Below are 22,278 nucleotides of genomic sequence, written 5' to 3' on the forward strand. Positions count from 1 at the left end.
CCCGTGTCACTCACTTGTTCATGACAGGAAGTGAGAGCACACCTGTGGTTCAGACACTTCCTGTGGAGAAATCAGAGGTTCGACCAGGAGAACACAGACCCAGACCCTCCTCCCAACAGAACCAGTCGGTTGTTTCCAGTCTGAAGGTCGCACTTTATTCTCACAACAGCAGGAACAAGTGGAGGAAAAGCAGTTTGTTAAAAACGATAAAAACTAATCGCCTAAAAGACCCCGGTGGGGAAGACCCACCAGGTGCTCGGCAGCGGCCCCATCTGGCAGGCCTGCACCGCGCCGCCATTATTGATCATTGACCAACATCTTTATATGGATTTTTATTCATCAACAGGTTTTTTTTACAGTATGAACAGTTGAGAAACAAAACTAATAAATAATCATAAGAATAAATAAAAGTTCTCTGTCAAAGTCAAAAACAAGCAGGAAGTGACATCACACAAGAAGTCAGAAGTTCTCACTGATGGGGTTCCATACGGCCGATATGAATCAACATGGTTCCGATGAAATGCACCCTGGGGAATCATTCATCATCTCACTGCTCATGTGACACATCATCCACGTCCTACAAATCTGCTGGGTAGCGTAGTGAGTGGGCGGGGCCTTGCGTCGACTTGGGGGAAAAAAAAAAAAAAAAAAAAAAGGTGAATAGGAAATAAAATGCTGAAAAAAATAAAATAATACGTGTCACTTCCTGTCCTGTCGCCAAGTAAGGGGTTGGAAGGTGGCCTCCAAAAAACCAAATTCCTGAAAAAAAATCCCTGAACTTGATCTGAGCTCAGCGGGCCGTTGGCTGACAGTGAGGGAGGGGGCGGGGCCAGGAGGTGGCGGGCAGGGCCTCACAGGTGCTGCCAGTCGATGGCCACCAGCGTCTGGTTGGCCTCCTGGGCGTGGCCGATGACCTCTGCGATGCCATGCTGCCGCCACAGCCGCTCGATCTTCTGGTAGCGCTGCACACAGAGGTGGAGGGGGTTCCCTCGCCTGCGGGCACAGCAGAGGGGAGTGTCAGTGTGTGTGTGCGTGTGTATAAGTGAGTATGACTGTGTGTGTGTGTGTGGACTCTGACTTGAGACCCTGGTCTGTCTCCCCGTAGTCGTCCAGGTACGGCGGAGGATAAAAACAGCCCTTTGTCTTTCCTGCCACGAACAGCACCTGACTCTCCCTCACCCTGCAGAGAGACAGGCAGAGAGACAGGCAGTTAGTAGCACAGACAGGCAGGCAGGCAGTCAGTGAGGCAGTGGGAGAGAGAGACAGAGAGACAGAGAGTGAGGCAGTCAAACAGACAGACAGGCAAGTAGACACACAGGTGGTCAATCAGACAGACGGTCAGGCAAGTCGACAGACAGTCATTCAGTCAAAAAGACAGACAGCAGCAGGTCAGGTGGAGGGGTGAGGTGGGGTCAGTGGGATCAGGTGGGGTGAGGTGTGGTTACCTGAGGAAGAGGCCCAGGCCGGCCCCACAGGTGAAGGTGTGGGCGGTGCAGGCGCCCACATCCTCCCCCTCCACCTCCGTCTGGCAGCAGTAGCTCTGGGAGCAGAGCAGAGAGCCACACACCAGGCACAGAGTGGGAGCACGAGACTTGTCCCCACCCGACCGGGGACACCTGCAGGGGGCGCCACGGGTCAGAGCCTGACGACTGATGAGGGTGTCTGTCTGTGTGTGTGTGTGTGTGTGTGTGTGTGTGTGTGTGTGTGTGTGAGTCCTCACGTGAAGCTGGAGGCCTGGTTGATGAGGACGCTGTAGTCTTCAGGCAGCTCTATCAGCCTGTTGGACTCTCTGGGGAACCTGACCAGAGCTCCGCCCCCCTGCAGCACCTGTCTCACACCTGGGTGCGAACACCACCTGTACAACACACACAAGCATGAGCGAGGAATCACATTGAGTGAGTGAGTGTGTATGTGTGTGTGTGTGTGTGTGTGTGTGTCTCACCTGTGTATGAGCGGCTCCAGCACTGTGTGTTGGCTCTGGTAGAGCTGCAGCAGGTTAGAGGGCAGACTGAGGTAGCTGCACAGCGCCTCCCACTGGGCAGGACCTGCAACTGCACCGCACAAACACACTTGCTGTAGGTGTAGTACGTACCTTCACTCTGTGTGTGTGTGTGTGGCAAGTGTGTGTGCGTCTGTGTGTGTGTGTGTGTACCCAGAAGGTCAGCAGGTGGCGCTGAAGAGTTCAGGTAGTGGAAGAAGAGCGCAGCACATCGCAGGAACGGAAGGACGCCAGATCTGATGCAGCGCTGCAGCTGCCACCCAGAGGTCACTTCAGGTAATGCACTGACACACACACACACACAAACACACACACCATCAGAAGCTCTTCTAGGTGTCCTCAGGTGTCATCACTTCCTGTATCTACCTGCCCAGGTGTTTCCTCAGCGTGCAGTACAGCTGACAGCTGAGCTCCTCCTCCCCGCAGCCGCCGCCGTCCTGCTCCATGCACACCTCCGCTGAGGTGGAGCTGAGCAGCACCTGGACCAGGTGAGCGACGGTGACCAGGTGAAGGAGGTGGAGGTGGGTGGAGTCTATTCCTCTACGTCCCGTTTGATCCAAGCTGTGAACTGAGCTGTAGGACAGCACAGCGTACACCTGCAGAGAGATGCAAGCCTGGGGTCACACTGGGGGTCACACTGGGGGTCGAAGCTCCACCAATACCATCACTCACCAGCAGGTGGAACATGTCCACATCCAGGATGCATGGTGACTCTTCCACCTGAGAGTCTGGAACCAGGGCTGAACCACACACACACACACACATTAATCAGTGTTTTTTTCTCCACTGTGTGTGTGTGTGTGTGTTTGTTTACCTGCCAGCAGTTTGATAAAGTGTGTGTGTGTTGTCGTCACTGGAACAGCTGTCCAACAAGCTGAACTGAACCTGGTGAGAGAGCTCAGACAGTCGTTCTGTCACACACACACACACACACACACACACACACACACACACACACACACACACACACACACACACACACACACACAAAGGTAAAAGGTGATATCTTTAAAGCTGCAGCTCCCAGCCAATCAGAATGAAGCTTTACTACCTGTCGACAAGGTAAACTTCCAAACAGAGGTTTCTCCTCGTCCACCAGGAGGCGCTCTGCAGAAAACAACATTCAAACAGTGACAAAAGTGTGTGTACCAATGTTCTGGAGCATGTGTGTGTGTGTGTGTGTGTGTGTGTGTGTGTGTGTGTGTGTGTGTACCGATGGTCTGGATGGTGTAGGCGCAGGTGGCCCAAACCAGGACGGGGACTCTGGCGTCCTGCTCGTTGGGCAGCAGCTTGAGGCCAACCTTGTAGGTAGAGGTGCTGAAGGTCGTCACCATCTCCTTGATGCTGCTGGAGAAGGGGTTCCTGAGGGGCAATGACATCTCCGTTGACATTGCGTGACAGCCAGGACGGTCATGTGATCAGGGTGGAGGCGGTGCCGCTGACTTACTGTGGTGTGAAGTCCACCATGAAGCCTTCAGGAGGCTCAGGCTCCGCCCTCGGCTCCGCCTCCTCTGCAGCACCTGGAGGACACGTTCGCAGACATGCGCAGCGGCTCAGTTCACTCAAACCACCAGCAGGGGAAGCTACACCCTCGGACCAACAGCACACGTGCCTCACTGACCTTCACACTGCTTCCTGTGGGAGGAGTGAAGGGCCGCTACCTGCTGACTGGTCGATTCAAGCCACGCCTCCAGAGTGGGATGCTCCACACTTGTGCAGACGGGACAGACAGAGTTAAAACACCAAGGGGCCACTAGCGAGACAGTTGTATCTCAGCTCTGATTGGCTGTCCCACACTAGATAATATTGTATTGAACCGTAATTTAACCAGGCCAGTCCCAATGAGACCAAAGAGTCTCTGCAGCACAGTTACATTAAAAACAGTAAACAGCACGTGAATGTTTACAGCATTAAACTTGCTCACGTGCACGCAGACATGGTTGACTGCAATGATTTCACTATAGTTTTACACTTTGAACCAAAGCATAAGGTCTGCCCCCTGACCAATCACCTCTAAGACTGAAGCCAGCTGGAGCTCTGCGACTGACTGCAAACTGTGTGTGTGCCTGCAGTCGGTTCTTTGTGTGTGTGTGTGTACCTGCGGTCGGGGCAGTGTGTGTGTGGCAGCAGGGGGATGACGGTGTTGCTCAGACACTCGCACAGTGGACACAGGAACTCTCCGTTGTAAACGTCGTAGCTGTTGTGACCTCGGAGACGCTGCTGACGCCGGCGCTCCTTCAGCTGCACCGCCTCAAAGTACCTGCACGCACACACACACACACACACAAGGTGAGTGTGTGCACCCTGAGCGGACTCCCTCCCTCCCTGCAGTGTCTCACCTCTGCCAGCAGGAGGCGTGCATGATGTGCCCACAGCTGGCGGTGTGGATCCCAAGCGACAGCTCAGGGTGCATGAAGAGAGGGTTGTAGTGCTCTGGAAGACACACACACACACACACACACACACACACACACACACACACACACACACACACACACACACACACACACACACACACACACACACAAGGGGCTGTCAGTCAGAGCTGGGCAGCTGATTGGCTGCAGGATCCGATCAAAAGTCAAAGATCACCTGGGTCGGGGAGGCCGCGGCGCCGGTTCTTGGACAGGACCGTGGACCTCTGCACAAAGGCAGCCAGCACCATGGCTCGGCCATGACCTCTGACCTCCTGCTCCTCCTGACACAGGATGCAGGTGACCAGCTGACGGCTGTCAGCCCCGCCCACCCGCCTGGGACCGACGCAAACCTGAGAGGTGCAGGTGAACTCTGAGGAGGAACTGGAGGAACCAAGAGTTGAAGGTGTTGAAGATGTTTGAAGGTGTTTTTTGTTTAAGAATCAAACTTTTAAATGAAGGTCAACTGATTCAATCTCCAGCTGGAGCTGCAGGCATCCCACCTGTCGTCGCTGGTGGCGGTGGCGGTGGAGGTGGAGGCCTCCAGCTCCTCCAGGCTCTGCTGGAACAGCTCCTTGTTCTCGTTGATGAAGTGCTTCTGCATCTCAGACATTTGGGCCATGATCTTCTCCCTGCGCAGACGGGCCATCTCCGCCTTCCTCTTGCGCTCCGCCTTGTCTTTGTCTCGCACCGTCTATAGGGGGCAGTCACAGCGTTAACCCTGACCAGGTGGCGTGGCGGTGGCAGCGTGAGGGCGGAGTGGATGCTCCTACCTCCTCGGCTCCCTGCGCCTGGCTGACGGAGACGGCCGAGGACGAGGTGGTCCTCTCCCTGGTGGTCCTGATCTTCACCACCATCTGCAGGAGGCAACAATGTTGTTGGTCAACCACCTTCACACGACCTTCCTGTCCGGCTTAGACACCTTCAAAAGGTCTCTCACTCTGCTGCTGAAACGTCCTAGTGGCTGGTGTCAATCAAGCTCGCCAAGGATAGCGACGGTAACCAAAAAGGGGTGGGGCTTAGTAAAGGTCATGTGATTAAATGCAGCTGATTAACAACTCCACTGCATTACAGTGAGACTGAAAGTAGATTGATGGAACTTCAACCATCTAAAAACAATGTCTGTCAAACCAACACTGTGAAGGAGGCGGAGCCCGGACGGTGACAATGGCTCCTCCTCCTCCTCCTCTGGTGGCCAGCAGGTACCTTGAGGATCCAGGAGATCATGTCCTTGTGCACCTCCAGGTGAGGAGCGTTCTGCAGGCTCTCCAGCAATGCCAGGACACTTCCTGTAGGACTGGGAGCTTCTCCAGGACCTGAGACACCAGGACACACAGAGCCTTCACACCACTGCTGCTGCTGCTGCTGCTGCTGCTGCTGCTCACTATGGACTCTGAGTACTGCACTACTGTGGTACCGTGAGAACTCTTGAGTACTGCAAGTACTGTGGTACTGTGAGAACTGGAGTACTGTGGTATTGTGAGTACTGCAAGTACTGCACTACTGTGTGTCCTGTGAGTACTGTACTACTGTGTGTACTGTTTGTGCGGTGAGTACTTTGTGTACAGTGAGTACTGCGAGTAGTGCACTACTGTGGTACCGTGAGAACTCTTGAGTACTGCAAGTACTGTGGTACTGTGAGAACTGGAGTACTGTGGTATTGTGAGTACTGCAAGTACTGCACTACTGTGTGTCCTGTGAGTACTGTACTACTGTGTGTACTGTTTGTGCGGTGAGTACTTTGTGTACAGTGAGTACTGCGAGTAGTGCACTACTGACGGCTGATCTTGAAGCTGTAGCTGAAGGTGACGTCTTCGCTGGCTCCGATGTTCTCCAGCTGCTGCTGCTCCTCCAGCAGGGCCATGGCCACCAGGTGGAGCACCTGAGCACAGTACAGCTGTCAGCCCTCCCCACAGGAAGCAGCTGATGATGATGATGATTTTTTTTAACCGTTAAGAGTCACCACTCTAGTCTCACCCTCTGCAGCATGGACTCAGTCCAGCCTCCCCCACTAGGCTCCATGGCCCACTGCAGCACAGCGCCCTCTACAGCCAGCAGGACGTCACACTGCAGCAGGTTGATCAGGCTGCCGAAGAGAGGGCTGAGGGAGGGGGGGATGGGAGGGGGCAGGGCTGCACACACACACACACAGTCAGGCTGATCCAACAGTGACTCTGCAGGACGTCATGTGACCAGGTGGGCTCACCTGTGTCTTCTCCATTCTGTCTCCTCAGCTTCCTCTGAGCCTCCTCCGCCTGCACACAAGTCAACCAATCAACAGCCTGGCCTTGGGTGGGAGAAGCCGGCCGGCCAATGAGGGCAGAAATATCGCTTTACGCAGCTAATGAGGGCGGCTGGGCAGCCAATGAGGGGGCGGGTCCTACCTTTGACTGGTCGGCTCTGCTGTAGTGGTGGAAGTAGAGGTTGAAGTGTCGGTTCCATTCTGGACGCAGCTCATACAGGCCCCGCCCAGTCACACCTGGCTTCCTGTAGACACACACACACACACACAAAAACACACACAGTCTGTCAGTGCTTCAGGTGGACTGACATGTAAGAAGGAGAAGGAGGAGAAGAAGAAGAAGACTAACCTGAATGAAGCGACACTGTCAATGACTGGCTCCAGACCTGTCTCCTTGTTGCCCTGGAGAGACAGACAGGTCAGCTGACAGATAAACAGACAGACAGGCAGACAAGACAGACAGGACAGACGGGTCCCTCACGTTCTCTGGCAAGGCTTTGACCAGTTCACTGTGGGCCATGGGTCTGATGGACAGCTGGTGGATGATTTCTCTTCTGACCTCATCACAGGGCTCCACCTGGCCCACACCTGGCAGATAGCGCTCACCTACACACAGACAGATGGACAGACAGACAGAGAATGTTAGCCTCGCTGGCTCACTGCAGCATTAGCATGATGCTAATCATGAAGCACAGACTCACCAACAACCATGATGATGAGGTGGAGCATCTCCTCAATCAGAGTGTTGTTCTGCTGGGCCAGGTCCTGTGAGAGACACACACACACAGACAGAGAGACAGACAGGGTTAGAGGTTCAGTCCAGGAGCTCGGTCAGACAGACAGGTGGTGGTGGTGGTGGAAGTACTGGAGGTCTCAGAACCTTGTTGGCCTCTCGGTATCTCTTTCTGCAGTCTGCTGAACTGAAGATGTGGAAGAGCTCGAAGCGACTGAGGACGATCATCAGGAAGTGGTTGGGATCCATCATGGATGCCCCCACCTACATAAACACACACACACTTTTAGCACAAGCAGCAAATCTGTGTTTGTGTGAGTGTGTGAGAGTGCGTGTGTGTGTGTGTGTGTGTGTGTGTGTGTGTGTACCTGCAGCATGCTGACGTCTTTGTCAAACATCTCCACCCGGCACTTGACGTTGTGATAGTAGTAGATCTGCAATACACACACGCAGTGTTAAGTACAACACTGCACTGAGCTGCTTGTGACATCACAAGCAGAGAGCTGAGAAACTCACCTGGTTGATCAGGGAGAAGCCGTTCCTCCTCCACATCCCAGCATGCACCTGGGCACACAGCACCAGGCAGCGGAGGGGCAGCTCGATAAGCAGCGGGGGGCTGAGTTCACCCTGAGGAGACACACACACACACACACTTTAACACACGGCAACAACATGAGCTGGTGAGCAGGCAGACTCACATACAGAAAGGCAGACAGACAGACAAACAAACAAACAGCCAGTAGGTCAGTGAGACAGACAGACAGACAGACAGACAGACAGACAGACAGACCAGGGGCAGCTGTTCAGGGAACCTGGAGGCCACCTCTGTCCTGCTGAGAAGAACGTGGAGTCCTGCAGGAACAACAGGATCACGTTCAGGTGGAAAAGTTGATTGGAACTGATGATTGATTATTACGTGTGTGTGTGTGTGTGTGTGAGTGTGTGTGTGTGTACCTGCCAACAAGCGGCAGACCGGCAGGTGTATTGAGACCTTGTCCTGGGACACCTGGTACCTGAAGGTGTCCACGCTGTGCCCGGCCAGACCCAGGCTGATGGGCTGCTCGCCGTCCGGAAGGCCGCCGTGGCACTGACTGAGCGCGCTCAGACACTTCCTGTATGCCTCGATCAGCACACGCTCCTGGCACACACATATCACACAGTGTGTGTTGCCATACAGAAAGCTAACCGATTGGCTGGACTAGGGTTAGGGCTGTGTGCTAGCCATGTGTTCTAGCCCTGTGCGTGTGTGCTAGCCTACGTCGGAGCAGCACCAGTCCTGGACCATGGAGATGATGTGGGTCAGCTTCATCTGCAGAGTGAAGGCCGCCTCCCACTCTGGCTCCATCTCAATGTGCTGTCCCACCTGCCTCACCACTGGGTCCATTCCCTGAGAGACACACAGAGTCAGCTCCACACACACACACACACACACACACACACACACACACACACACACACACACACACACACACACACACACACACACACACACACACACACTTACCTGCATACACTTCAGCAGCTCCAGAAAAGCATCAAGACCGTCTAGAAATTTCAGTCGGAGCTGGTCGCTCCATTCAGAGGGACGACTGATGAGGATGTACCTGGACACACAACACACACACACACACACACACACACACACACACACACACACACACACACACACACACACACACACACACACACAAAGAGAGAGAGAGAGAGAATCAGTGGTAAATTCTGATAAACTGATCTGTGTGTGTGTGTGTGTGTGTGTGTGTGTGTGTGTGTGTGTGTGTGTGCTCACTTCAGGTCCCCGATGAGACTCTGCACTCGTCCGAACTTGAAGGCCTGCTGTGCTGTGTAGCGGTCGAACTGGAAGCGTCCCTGCAGGTCTCTGTGGCGCAGGTGGTCCACAAAGGTCCTGATGATGGTCTTCATCAAGTCCTCCTGCACCATCAGCATCCGCGCCTGCAACACACACACAAACGCACTCTTCACACACCTACAATGTGAATCCTGAGAGCGACCCACAGCGATGCGTGTGTGTAAGAAGGTGTGCGTGTGTGTGTGTGTGTGTGTGTGTGTGTCTGTCTGAGAGAGGAGGTCTCCGGGGGTCCCGCCCCCAGCCAGACGATCACATGGTCCCTGTGTCTCAGACTGAACTCACCAGCGATGGGACGGTGAATATTTGCACCGACAGGTCAGTGATGGAGAACTCACGGTCGTGGTCGTCCCTCACGTAGTCGCTCTGCAGCCGCTGGTAGTTCTGGTGCGGGAGAGGGAGACAGGCAGAGAGACAGGTGTGTGGGCGTGCAGAGGGGCCGTACTCACCACGGAGGGGACGGTGAACAGCTGCACTGACAGTGACGTCACTGACACCACGCGCTCGTGGTCGTCCTCCATAAAATCTGTCTGGAGGCGTCTGTAGTTCTGGAGCGGGGGACGACATTTCACCTCCAGGTCAAAGGTCACCACCGTCGGCCCCCACCCACTCACTGCCACCGACCGCCAGGACAGGCGGGGACAACCCCTCGCACCCGCGCCGCAACCACGACGACACACAGCTACATTGCTAGCGGTGAGCGCCACCTTCAGCACACAGCGGGTACTGCCCCTCTGTGTGTGTGTGTGTGTGTGTGTGTGTGTGTCTCTGGCTGTCTGTTACCTTGGCGAACTGCACAGCAAACATCTGCTTGTATCTGAGGTCCATCAGCAGGCTGTTCATCAACAGCTGGTGGTAGATGTTCCTGGCTCCTGCAGACAGGAAGTGATGTCACAGCAGTGCATCAGTCTGAGCTCTCCCTCTCCAGACCCAGGCGTGTGTGTTTGTGTGTGTGTGTGTGTGTGTGTGTGTGTGTGTGTGTGTGTGTGTGTGTCTACCTTTCCACATCTTGGAGTCGTTGATCATCAGCCTGTTGACCAGAGACGAATCATCACCCTCTGGCCCCGCCTCCAAGCCCACCTGACACAGGATCCTCCTCAAACCATCTGGAACGCACAGAAAAACAGGACGCCGTTAAGCCGGCGGCCTCGTCTCCAGGTGTATTGTGGGTACTGTAGGCGGGAGGTACCAGAGTACTGGATGATCTGGGCCAACCAGCTGAGAGCTTTGAGGGCGAAACACTGGTGGGCCACCACGGAGGAGTGCATCACCTCCACCCTCAGCGGCTTGGACTGACGGCTGGTGTTCCTCTGGAGGACACACAGGAGACAGTGTTACTGCTGGGCCAGCAGGTGGCGCTATGGAGATGACGGCGGCTCCACTTACCACAATGATGGACTTGGCCTGCTCGCAGAACTGGAAGTCCCCGAACCGGACCGACTTCCTGCCCTGCAAAACCAGTAGCAGCAGTGAGGGTGTGTTCGTGTGTGTGTGTGGGTGCGTGCGTGCGTGCGTGCGTGCGTCACTGACGTCTCGGTCCACGGTGGTGGCGAAGCTCACAGCCTCTTTCTGGCTGCAGTTGACGGCCTTCTGCAGTGTGTAGATCACTTGCTCGTAGGTGTGAACCTCATCATTGAACAGCATGCAGTAGTAGGTGTCTGCTCGGTCGCTGCACACACACAAACACACACACAGTCGATGTCAAGGCCCCCACTTCCACCTGCTTCATTCAGGTGAACATAGTCTGCTGTGTGTGTGTGTGTGTGTGTGTGTGCCTACGGGGGCTCCAGTCCTGCAGGCAGCTGGTCTGGCTGGTCCCAGGTCAGCAAGTCCACACAGTACTTGAGCATGATGGAGAAGATGCTGTAAGCGCGACCAACCAGGTCAGCAGGAAGCTGAGAGACGGGGTCCTGAGAGTGAGACAGGCAGTGAGTTAGACTGACAGACAAACACTGAGTGAGTGAGTGAGTGAGTGAGTGAGTGAGTGAGTGAGACAGACAGGCAGACAGTCTCACCGCTTCACTGTCTCCCCTAGAGGCTGCAGGTGTGTGTTTTTGACAGTAAGGACTCTTCTTCCAGGCTTCAGCGTCTCCACAGTCACAGAAACCTCCACCTCCTGACGTGGTCATCTATACACACACACACACACACACACACACACACACACACACACACACACACACACACACACACACACACACACACACACACACACACACACACACACACACACACACACACACAGTGTGAGGTACGCAGCTGACAAGTCCATAACTGCCGTTAACCAATCACACAGCAGTAGGTGGAGCCTCCCGAGGGTCACTGTTCTGCTGGTCTGAAGTCAGTGACGCTGTGTGTCCATCGTCACCGCGGTAACAACTGAGGCCACACCCCCATTAGACTATCTGGTGTGTGTGTGTGCTCACCCTGTATCTGTGCTCTTTGTGGGCACTGCCCAGGAAACACTGCATACACAGGACACAGGTGGGGTCGGCTGCACACTCCCTGCAACACAACACCAGGGGTCAGCAGTGTGGTGTGCATCCCAGCTGTGTGTGTGTGTGTGTGTGTGTGTGCGTGTGTTACCTGCAGGAGTAGGTGGGCTCTCCCACCTTGAATACGTGACCACACAGCGGCGAGGGCTGGTTGCTCTCCTGCAGCAGGGCCAGGCCCGGGGCTGGCTCCTCCCCCAGCAGGAGCCACTCCAGCGGGGCCAGGAGGAGCAGCTGGCAGGCCAACTCCTCCCTCTGCTCCTCCCTGCTGCCACCGCCACCTCCGCCGCCGCCGCCGCCTGGCCCCACGCAAAGGATTCTGGGTACATATGCAGCCAGGTGCTGATAGACCTCCTGCTGCAGGTCTGATGCTTCCAGCCAGCGCTAAGGAGGACAGGGTGGAAGGAGCCAATAGAATCAATGCCAGTGCCTGTCAATCAGCAGGTCAACAGTAGTTCTACACAGTATATACAGTGGTCAACATCTCGACCAGTAGTACATAGCTGCGGTACGGTGAGAGGGTTGTGTAGCAGGTGACTCAGCCCAATGTGCCAATGAGCTAGCACTCGCAGTGCTAATAGCATGCTAACACTAGCTGCGTTTCTGCATTAGGGTTGCACAAAACCTAAATATCGCAATAAAAAAACTGGTCATGGAAACACCAAAACCTGGTGAGTGAGGTGGTTTTTCAGACGTACAAAAGTAGTTGTGTTTCCGTGACAGTCTGCCACAAAATAAAAGCGATATTTCTGAAATTTCCACAAAGTACAACTGCGATTTGCAGGGGTTTCCATTGAATGGTGAGAAGCGCATAAGCCATAATTCTCGTCAAATCAGTTGAAGTGAACTGGTCATGTGACCCAGTACATTACGTTTGCTGACGTGTAAATGCAACATTTAAAAAAAAAAGTGTTTCCATGACGCTTCTGCGATATACCTCTAAATGGATAAGTCTATAAAAAAAAACCACGACGAGAGCGTCAAAACCATTCAGCAATATCTGCGAGGTTTTTGCAAGTTATGGCGTTTCCATGACCCAATTTTTTTATTGAGATATTTAGGTTTTGCACAATTCTAGGGGTAATGGACACGCAGCTCCGTAAACACTTTTTTCCCCCGGACCTGATATTTATTTTGCGAAAAACTGTCATGGAAACGCAACTAGTGAGCACCTGTCTCTCTGACTAGAGGAGCAGGTTTGCTCGCACCTGTCTGACACCTGGACCAACCGAAACACGTCATCACAGAAGAAACAAATACATTTAATTACTGTTGTTGCCAATATTATAATTATTAGTACCACATTATTATAACCGGCGCTTAAATTAAGCCAATATGACGTCACAATTTCCGCAGGCCTGTGACGTCACTCGGACGCTGCTATGGCACTGAGTTTCACGGTATTCGGGAGCAGACGCTTCTTCGTATGTGGCGTCATTTTCGGCTGTGAACGACAAAAACGTCCGAGCGTGACGTCACAGCGGGAGCAGGTGCCAACCCAGTTGAGATATCGCGCTGACACACGGCGGCGACGAAGCCACCAGGTGTTTTTTTTTCTCGCGGCTAGCCTTTAGCTTTAGCATTAGCTCCTGTCGCTGGGAGCAGCAGAAAAACATGCCGAGGTGGAGTCGCTGTGGGGCGGCCGGGAAGCCGAACCCCTCCGCGGTGACAGCACCGGACTCGAGCGGAGGCTCCCGGCGGCCGGCCTGCCGCTTACCGCCGCGGTGTCTTTGGCGGAGAAGTTGAGGAACTCCGCACACAGCGACGACTGGGTCTCTCTGTCCAACTGGGCCGCCGCCATCTTTCCTTCTTCTGCTCTGGCGCTGCTGCCTGCAACAAGAACCCGGAACCGGAAATCATCTGCTGCTGGGCGTGTCTGTCTACTTGTGACGTCAGACGTGTCGACGCTGCCAGAGTGGGGCTCAGGTGTGGCGTAAATAAGATAAAATGGCAAAAGCCATCAGAAAAAATTGTTTATTTCAAAGTTTTGATGTTAATTCCAGTTAATGAGGTGGATGTTCACCGGTACTGGTAATGTAATACTGTGGTGCTGTTTTGTTGTCTGCATTTGTTAAAAAAAATATATATATATATTTTTTAAAAAAAGGCTCAAGTGTGTAGATTCACTATTCAAATACCATGTTGTTTGCCGTTTCCAAAAGGAAATGAAACAATACAACAACACAGTCACCTTGAAAACAAAAAGATCTTGGAAGACTTTTGAAGACAGGATTTTGGAATTATGTACTTTGTCTGTGTTGTTTGTATTGGCTTTCACCAGTAACTTAACAGGTTCTATATACTATGGATGACATGGAGCTCTAACCCACTCAGACACCTGTAAATGGCTGTCACGTTAAATAAAGCAGGAAAAGAAGGGGGGGAGAAGAAACATGTGTCATAATACACCACTAATGTTGGGCGATTGATTTAAATGAATATTGGATTTATTCCATTTCCTCAATTTACATTTGATACAGTGTGCCACCAGTGGGTGTCGTCCACCTGCCTGTCATTGCTCTCTGAACCTACCCTCTTCACTTACAGGTCATTGCCTGATCTGTCCAGCAGGGGGTGTGAGGGAGAAGACTAGCTGGCTGCAGATGCAACCCTGGCAGCGTGTCACACCTGGACACACACTCAGTGCTGGTGCTCTAGTCTACACAAACCTCCAGACTAGTCTCTCTCTCACACACACACACACACACACACACACACACACACACACACACACACACACACACACACACACACACACACACTCTCACTCTCACTCTCACTCTCACTCTCACTCTCTCTCTCACTCTCTCTCTCTCTCTATAAACGTGTGTTGGCTTTAGTGGGTCTGTGGGTGGCTGAAGATGACAACAAGGTTGTTCAAATTGCCATTGTGCAGCTGATCTTGCGAACCAGAGTGGTTCTTCTCGTGGTTCTTGTCCTGGTCTCTAGCAGCAGACTGTGTGACCGTCCTTGGGGCAGTCTGTGGGGCCTCTGCTTACTTGTGGCTCCTCCCACTTGGAGGACTCTGGGCTATCAGTGTGCTGCAGGCGGAGGGCAGGGCCTCATCAGCTGCAGTCCGCACGAAGCTTATCGCTGTCGTTTGCGACCAGTCCAGCTGGTTGTTTTTTTTGCCTCTTTGCAACCAAAAATAACATTGATCTCTGAACCTACCCTCTTCACTTACAGGTCATTGCCTGATCTGTCCAGCAGGGGGTGTGAGGGAGAAGACTAGCTTCAGTCCATCTGAAGTTTGTTGAGATGATTGTCTGGTGTCACATGATCCAAGTGAGTGTCAACACTCTAGAGCTTCACAGGAAGTGATGTCACAGAAACATTTGCATGTCAGATGTTTTATTACTGTAGAATCACAGCAGAAATACAAGCATTGTGATTGCAGCTTTAATAAAAAAGCACCAACGACTGCTGGCTGCCGAGCCATGTTACTTCCTGCTGACCCACCACAGGCTGCTTACACTAAGGCATTCTGGGCAAACTTCCTTTTTCCAGTACTTCCTTTTTCCAGACAGCAAAACATATTGTCCTTTCGAAAATAAAACCCACTGGCTCAAAATGCTGCTGGGCAAAGAAAACACAAAGTGAAGTTGATCACGTGCAGTCTCACGGGATAGGAAGTGATGAAAGCAGCCTGAGGTCTGGACAGGAAGTAGATCTCAGCAGGAACAAAACAAACAAAAATAAGATAAAATCTCTGATCGCTAAAGACAATAATCATGAATTAAGTGATGTTAAAATAAAGATTAGTATTCATTTGTAACTCTGCATAAGCCCAACCCCTTTAAAACTGAGCCCGCCCTTTCTGACTCCGCTCCTCTCATCTCATCAGGTCAATCTGGCCCCTGAAAAGCAGTTTTACCCCAATTAGTTCATTTATCATCAAACACCAACTGATGGACAATATTCCGTCCTGTTCGCCCAATGAAATCCACCGTCTGTAATTACTGGTGGTTGTGTTAGCTGAGGGAAAGAGACAATGATGAGTCTTTATTGGAAGAAAGCAGCTCAGGCTGCTGATGTCACAGGAAGAAGGCGGCGGCGGCGGCGGCGACAGACTGCTAAATAATGTGCGTGATGGCGACCCCATGGGGAGGAAGAGGAAGTGATGTCATCGTGATCACATCTGGAAGGGAGGGCGAGAGCGAGAAAGAGAGAGAGCTGTGTTATTGCCCGGCCAGGTGAGGTGAGGGCGACTGCAGCTGCGCTGACAGGACAGCTGCTCACCTGTTCTGCAGCCCTGTGCAGCCACTTGTCTTTGTCTCCGCCCACCTTCAGGCAGGAGAAGAGGTCACAGACGGTAGGCAGCACCAGGCGCTCCTGCACAGGAGGCGCAGCGTGAGGAACAGCAGCACGCAGTGGTGGACAACCGAGGAAGAAGAATAAGAAGAAGAGTCACAGTACCTGAGCCTGACTCTTTTTCCTCAGCAGCCATTTGTCCTCTTCAGCTGGGGGGCAGGGCTTTACCTCGGACCGGTTGTCTGCAGGGGGAGGAGCCTGGCTGTTGAGGACCCAGCGGTCTGGATCCAGAGGGAGGAGGAACACCGAAGAGGAGGAGGAGGAGGAAGAGGAGGGCTTGGGGTGGGAGCTCTGCTGCTCAGGAGCCACCCAGGAAGAGAGAGAGGAGCCCTGCTTCTGCACAGGAGTCCAGCGGGGGGTGGAGTTGGGGTGGAGCCACGCCTCCAGAATGGCCTGGACCTGTGGAGAAGATGAGACGACTGTCAGCACACGGAATAATAATAATGATAGTAGTAATAATAGTGGATTGGTTTTATATAGTGCTTTTCGCAGCACTCAAAGCCCTTCACATTCAACCCAATATTCATTCACACCGGCGCTGCGAACCCTTTAAAGTCTGCACCAAGAAAAAAAGCTATGGAAAATTGTTTTCTTTTGATTTTTCATTTTCTAGGGGCAATAATTGCAAGATTGAAAAAAAACAAACAAATTACAGAACACAGACCAAAAACCGAGGGGTAGAAATGGCCCAAATGTGTCTCCTATTTTTTTCCCCAAAGTTTATTTGTTAGCCTCATTAATTTAAGTTGACTGTAATTATTGAAAGGGGCAGAGCTCCTGTACACACAGAAGTCCATTGGGCTTCGTTTCATCCCTGCACCACTGATTTTTTAAATCAATAAATGAAATGAATGAATAGACGACAGACTGGGATGGAACAGGATTTGAAAGTTCAGTTGCTCGGTCAGCTGATGACGCACCTTCTGTTCCTGCTCGCGGTGGTGCAGGGTGGGTGGGGTGTTCTTAGTGGGCGGCGCCGCTGTCGGGACGCCGTTCTTGTCGCGGCCGTCCTGTGTCAGCAGCCAGCGGCTTAGCGCCTCCTTTCCACAGTTCTCCTCGCAGACACACTCAGAGTAGGCAGAGCAAACCTCATTGGCCCTGCAGCTCTGCTCTATGGGCGCCACCTGCTGGAGCCATGCCTCCAGGGCCGACGGACGGTGGGGACTAACAGGGCTGGTGGCGGCGGGCGGCGTCTTCAGGCACTTGAGCTGGCCGAGGTTCTCGATCTCCACCGCCTTGGTCACCTGGCAGCAGGAGGAGCAGTCGGCGGGGGGGTGGGCCGACTGGTCGACCAGCCAATCGTTGGCGGACCAGTCATCTCGGAACGGCTTCAGCACACGCTGCCACCGCTCGGCGTCTGAGAGGGAGGCGGTGGAGGGAGGGGTCACTAGCCAGTCGCTCAGCTCCTCCTCCTCCTCCTCCTCCTCCTCCTCCTCCTCCTCCTCTTCCACTTCCTCCTCCCCCTGCTCCAAGGCAACCATGAGCTCCAATTCGTCAATCTTCTCAATGGAGAAGGAGGAGCTACAGCTGCTGACGGAGCGCACCCTGCTGATTGGACCGGGGTCCTGCACAAGCCACGCCTCCAGGTCCATGAGCTGACCCCAGGCCTTCAGGAAGTCCACCGAGACTGGAGAGGCTGCTGGAGGCTGGGGGGCAGTCTGAGAGACAGAGAGAGAGAGTGAGAGAGGATGAAGGAGAGAGAGAGAGCGAGAGAGAGAGAGAGAGAGAGAGAGAGAGGATGAAGGAGAGAGAGGGAGAGAGGGAAGGGGAAAAAAGACAGAACGGTAGAGAGAGACACACACAGTTGAGTAACGGTGTCACGACATGTCTGACTTCCTGTTGCAGAGGAAGTGATGTCACCTGGCCGTTGTGCAGAAGCCACTCGCCCAGGTTCTCAGTCCGGCCCCCCACAGGATTTCCCAGAAGCCACTGCTCTATATTCTGAGACAGACAGACAGACATGCTCTGTCAACAACCAGTGTTGTTAAAAAAATCTGACCCCAGCTGCTCCGGAGGCCACACCCACCTGCTTCTGCTCAGTGATTGGGCGGCTCTGCACCTGAGCTGTGGAGTGGGAGGAGTCACGCAGGGAAACAACCTCCTGTTTCTGCAGGTAGGAAGAAAAGATCTGATTAGAAGCGGCCTGAAGCCCTTGTGGTGTGTGTGTGTGTGTGTGTGTTTGTGTGTGTGTGTGTGTGCGTCTACCTGTGCAGTGACCTGTCCAAAGGAGGTGATGGCCTGTCTGAGGGAGCGTGTGTCAGCAAGGAAACACACGTCAGGTGTTTCCTCTGGATTCAGACTGAGAGACGATAACCTGCACACACACACACAGGACAGCCAATCAGACACAGGCAGGGTGGGTCGCTGTCACTGTTTCAAACTGCAGTCAAGTAAACAAGGCAGGGCAGCGCGTGTGTGTTTACTTCTCCATGCAGCAGGTCAGCTGGTTGTTCAGGTCGTTGCTGCTGTTTGAGTTCTGAAGCTGGTGGCAGATCACATCAAACTGTCCTCGGAGCTGGAACACACACAGACACACACAGCAGGGGCGAGTGAGGTGTGGCCTCTGATTGGCTGTGCTGCCTAATGATTGGTCGCTGCAGAGAGAGACTCACCCAGTGCAGCTGCTGCAGTTGCTGCTGCAGCGTCTCCGTCTTCACCTGCTCCAGCAGCTCAATCTGAGACAGCAGACAAACCTCTCGACAGCGCAGCGCCTCCTGCTGGCGACTCATGCAGCTCTGCAGCTCCAGACGTACCTGAGGACAGGGGAGACGGGTGAGACGGAGCCAGGCGGTCGCTGTGAGGTTGGTGAAATTTGGCAACATCTGATGTCACCGGCCAACTGATAACAGCACCACAGAAGAAGAAGAACTTTCTCACACACGCACACACACTACCTGACAGTGGTAGAACCTCCTGGTCTGCAGTGTCTCCACCAACTGGACTACACCTGACCTCGCTCACCCTTTATATACTGACTCCACCTCTAGTGTCGCACACACACACACACCGCAAGCTAAGCAGCGGGCGGTGACTCAGTGTGGTGGCGGTGATGGTGTCATGATGTCACAACAACAACAGCGGTCACTGATTGGTCGGTCAAGAATCTGCGAATCAAAGCGCGGCTGCAGACACAGTGTTTGTGTTTGTGTGTGCGGTTCGCCACCATTATCTGCAAGATCCAGCGACCTGCTGAGTCTTCATGAATCACCTGTCTCTCTGTCTGTGTCTCTCTCACACACACACACACAGGACTGAACACACAACAGGTGTCGGAGATCAATATCACCTGGATTAACTGATCAACTGTCACCAGAATGTGAATCATGACACACACACACACACACACACACACACACACACACACACACACACACACACACACACACACACACACACACACACACACACACACACACACACACACAGATGACAGTGTTTATGTTGTTAGCTTGAGGCTCCCAACATTCAGCAGCAGACACACGGCGCTGGTGGCCAGGTGTGGTACTGCGGCTGGATGGAGGGCAGGGCCCCGCAGTGGTGGCTTCAGCCAGGTGTTGTGCTGACCTCTCTGGTGTTCTCCCTCAGCTGCTGCTCCGTCCTGCTCACGCTGCTGATGGCCCCCTGCAGCTGATCCTGGGCCTGCTGGCACAGCTGCAGGCTGCTCGCTGCTGCCTCCGGTGGTGACATCCTGAAAAGAGGGAAACCACAGGCAGCTCAGAAAAAAAGCCTATCATTAACGAAAAAAGACGGTTTGAAGCACAGTGAGGAAGAAGCCAAGCAGGTTCTGAATTCTTCTCTACACTTCCCGCCTGACTCACACGCCAGTTGTCTGTCAGCAAAACACAACGCGACACAACTGCGACAACCAATCACGAGCCAGTCAGCTGACTTGCAAGATCAGTTGCGATGCACAACCCCAACCCCCCTTAGACCAACCCCCCCTCCCCTCGTCTCTGCACGTGACGTGCAACCTGGTCATGTGACATTGGCCAGGGCACGACATCAGGGTGCGGCGCATATATCAGCTGTCTTAAAGTCAGCTGTGTGTGGTTGATAAACAGCGAGGGGACACCACGTGTCCGCAGACAACCTTCAGTCAGGACAATCACATGGCTGCATGTATCATTAATAGAGTTGCCAACCGACCCTGAAAATGCAGAATTGTCCTGTTTTTCAGGATAAAACGGTGCGTCCCGTTTTGAATCGACACGGGATGAGTTCCGTCCCGTATATCTGAGTTGCCTTGAACAAATTTATTTTCCATGCACATTCACAACAACTGCATACTGGCTGCATATAGCTTGAGCAGAGTCAGGATCGCTTGTTCTTTTCAGCTGTATTATTTAATTCCTTTGAAAAAGCCATGCATCCTGCACTTTATTGATTGTTGTGTAAAAAATATGTTCAATTACAAGTTTTCAATGCAACGTAAAAACAAAACAAACCGACAACCATTATTTCTCATGTCTATTGGTAACAAAGCAGTTCAAACTATGTGAACCTCAGTTATGATTTACCACTACTGGTGAGCCCCTGGTCCTTTATTTTTCTACATCTAAAGTTGGCACCACTAATCATTAATCAAATCGATCGATTCATGCTTTGTTTCTACTCTTCTGAGCAGAACTAATAAAGCTGCAATATCAGTGAATAACACTAACCTGTTTTTTTTATATATATAAAGACGGGGACCACATCAACGTTTCCAGGGGAGTGGGAGACCACGTGACGTCAACAGACACCAGTTCGAGACTGCATTCTGATCAATTCCCCGTAATCGAGTTGCAGGTGATCGGCGAGGGCTTTAACGTGACGGCGATGGCTGTGACGTCACACCACAAAGAGGAAAGAGATACTGAAAACAACAAACGGCGAATTGATCGATCGGAGATCCCGTCAAAGCAACTCTCTACCACGAGCAGACAGACACACGCCGAGGCTGCCGCTGCTGCAGCTGCTCGCGCCGCCCACTTCCGCTAATAGGGCGGAAGTTGTCCGCCATCATGGTTTGTTGGCACGCACGTACCCGGGGGGGGAAGGAGGAGAAAGGAGCCTCTGGCCCGCGAGTGTCATGTATCGGTTAGTGATTAACTCAGGTATCGATCCGAGCTGTTTGACTTCTTATCACACAGATCCGGAAGTTACGAAACAACTGACAGCTGCGACAACAAGAACAAGAACGAGAACGTGACCGACTGTTCAAGCTCAAAGGTCTCGGGTGAACCTGGCGACCGACACACTGCCGCGTGTTTCTACACGGCAATGCAAACACAACATGGCACCTGTACTACACAACACTTCTGTACAACATTCGTTTTTTCACGTCAAGTCTGAGCAAAAATAACGTAAATTAAAAAAAGAAAAAAGAAGACACGATACACATTTTGAGCTAACATCTCTTCCAAACAACACCTTTAGTGTGCTATACAAAAACATCTACTACACAACACCTCTGCCAAACAACAACTCTACTACACGACACCTTTAATTCACTACACAGCAACTCCACTTAACAGCTTTGCTGCTCTACACAAAACATCTACTAAAGCACAGCTTCACTGTACAACACATCTACGACACAACACGTCTACTTCACGACATCTCTAAGGCGCTACAAAACACCATCTACTAAACAAAGCCCACTCCCAGTTCCAGTGCCCGTCCTCGTCCCAGTCGAAGCCTCCAGCGGCCGAACAGGCCGACGTTAGACCGGAGGCTGTCAAAAAAAGTAGCTGAGCAGTGGGTTTTTGTTTGTTTTTATGTTTTTTTTAAAACTTGCATTCGAACGTTAGAGAACTGGAAGTGTGCGGGTAGATTTCCCACATATGGAGACCAACTCCGACTTTTAGTCGGATTATTATGACTAAAACCGTCCACAAAAGAACCGTGACGCCACCGGCGGCTCCGACCAACAAACCCTGACAGGGTCGATCCGGCTGTTAGCTTAGCGGCGCCGTTAGCCGACCTTTCCGAAAGACAAAAAAAAAAACAGGGAATAAGGCCGTTTGGTGACGCGTAAGACGTCCAACTTACCGCGAAGATTTGGCCAACGACTTGGGCTTCGACGTCATCAATAATGACGGTGTGTGCGGTGACGCTAAACTGGAAATAACCGCGTACCGCCGCTGTTTAAGCAGCTGGGCACCAATGTCACGCAAACCTAAAGACAGCACGCGCACGCGCACACACAAGTGCGCGCGCGCGCACGCATACACACACA

The 22,278-nt window shown here is 52.8% G+C and overlaps 2 protein-coding genes and 1 long non-coding RNA gene across 7 annotated transcripts; 1 reads left to right on the top strand and 2 right to left on the bottom strand.

Annotated features, from left to right (window-relative positions):
* Window positions 1-129: 129 nt before the first annotated feature.
* On the bottom strand, window positions 130-13,624 carry ubr2 (ubiquitin protein ligase E3 component n-recognin 2). 3 transcript variants are annotated; one of them, XM_076046044.1, is made up of 45 exons: window positions 13,465-13,624; window positions 11,842-12,131; window positions 11,682-11,760; window positions 11,271-11,384; window positions 11,035-11,165; window positions 10,786-10,924; window positions 10,642-10,704; window positions 10,445-10,565; window positions 10,254-10,361; window positions 10,039-10,127; window positions 9,541-9,639; window positions 9,178-9,341; window positions 8,893-8,992; window positions 8,647-8,775; window positions 8,343-8,526; window positions 8,179-8,240; window positions 7,905-8,015; window positions 7,757-7,822; window positions 7,536-7,652; window positions 7,357-7,420; window positions 7,137-7,261; window positions 7,005-7,057; window positions 6,798-6,900; window positions 6,620-6,668; window positions 6,391-6,545; window positions 6,193-6,295; window positions 5,620-5,729; window positions 5,187-5,270; window positions 4,917-5,107; window positions 4,592-4,797; window positions 4,339-4,432; window positions 4,098-4,259; window positions 3,621-3,709; window positions 3,447-3,519; window positions 3,213-3,361; window positions 3,051-3,106; window positions 2,814-2,910; window positions 2,672-2,739; window positions 2,366-2,595; window positions 2,153-2,283; window positions 1,943-2,051; window positions 1,721-1,855; window positions 1,446-1,616; window positions 1,079-1,180; window positions 130-993 (listed from the first exon to the last, which is right to left on the bottom strand). In XM_076046044.1, exons 1-45 carry the CDS (start codon window positions 13,546-13,548, stop codon window positions 852-854), a joined length of 5,301 nt encoding a protein of 1,766 aa, XP_075902159.1. In that variant the 5' UTR covers window positions 13,549-13,624; the 3' UTR covers window positions 130-851. The 3 variants fall into 3 exon arrangements, with proteins under 3 accessions (XP_075902159.1, XP_075902160.1, XP_075902161.1); XM_076046045.1 differs by lacking the exon at window positions 9,541-9,639 and adding an exon at window positions 9,705-9,803; XM_076046046.1 differs by lacking the exon at window positions 9,541-9,639.
* LOC142901521 (uncharacterized) lies at window positions 13,535-15,492 on the top strand. The gene is made up of 2 exons (XR_012928990.1): window positions 13,535-13,673; window positions 14,295-15,492. It is a non-coding gene; the product is annotated as an uncharacterized LOC142901521 (long non-coding RNA).
* On the bottom strand, window positions 15,082-22,250 carry ncoa4 (nuclear receptor coactivator 4). 3 transcript variants are annotated; one of them, XM_076046054.1, is made up of 12 exons: window positions 22,092-22,250; window positions 19,623-19,746; window positions 18,953-19,041; window positions 18,671-18,811; window positions 18,482-18,573; window positions 18,264-18,372; window positions 18,085-18,165; window positions 17,919-17,999; window positions 16,979-17,716; window positions 16,164-16,457; window positions 15,987-16,079; window positions 15,082-15,885 (listed from the first exon to the last, which is right to left on the bottom strand). In XM_076046054.1, exons 4-12 carry the CDS (start codon window positions 18,785-18,787, stop codon window positions 15,880-15,882), a joined length of 1,611 nt encoding a protein of 536 aa, XP_075902169.1. In that variant the 5' UTR covers window positions 18,788-18,811; window positions 18,953-19,041; window positions 19,623-19,746; window positions 22,092-22,250; the 3' UTR covers window positions 15,082-15,879. The 3 variants fall into 3 exon arrangements, with proteins under 3 accessions (XP_075902169.1, XP_075902167.1, XP_075902168.1); XM_076046052.1 differs by lacking the exon at window positions 18,953-19,041; XM_076046053.1 differs by lacking the exons at window positions 18,953-19,041; window positions 22,092-22,250 and adding an exon at window positions 20,720-20,992.
* Between the last annotated feature and the right edge of the window lie 28 nt (window positions 22,251-22,278).

Source organism: Nelusetta ayraudi, unplaced genomic scaffold, assembly GCF_046127955.1.
Source record: "Nelusetta ayraudi isolate G7.1 ecotype Tasmania unplaced genomic scaffold, CSIRO-AGI_Nayr_v1 ptg000089l, whole genome shotgun sequence".
Classification (NCBI taxonomy): domain Eukaryota; kingdom Metazoa; phylum Chordata; class Actinopteri; order Tetraodontiformes; family Monacanthidae; genus Nelusetta; species Nelusetta ayraudi.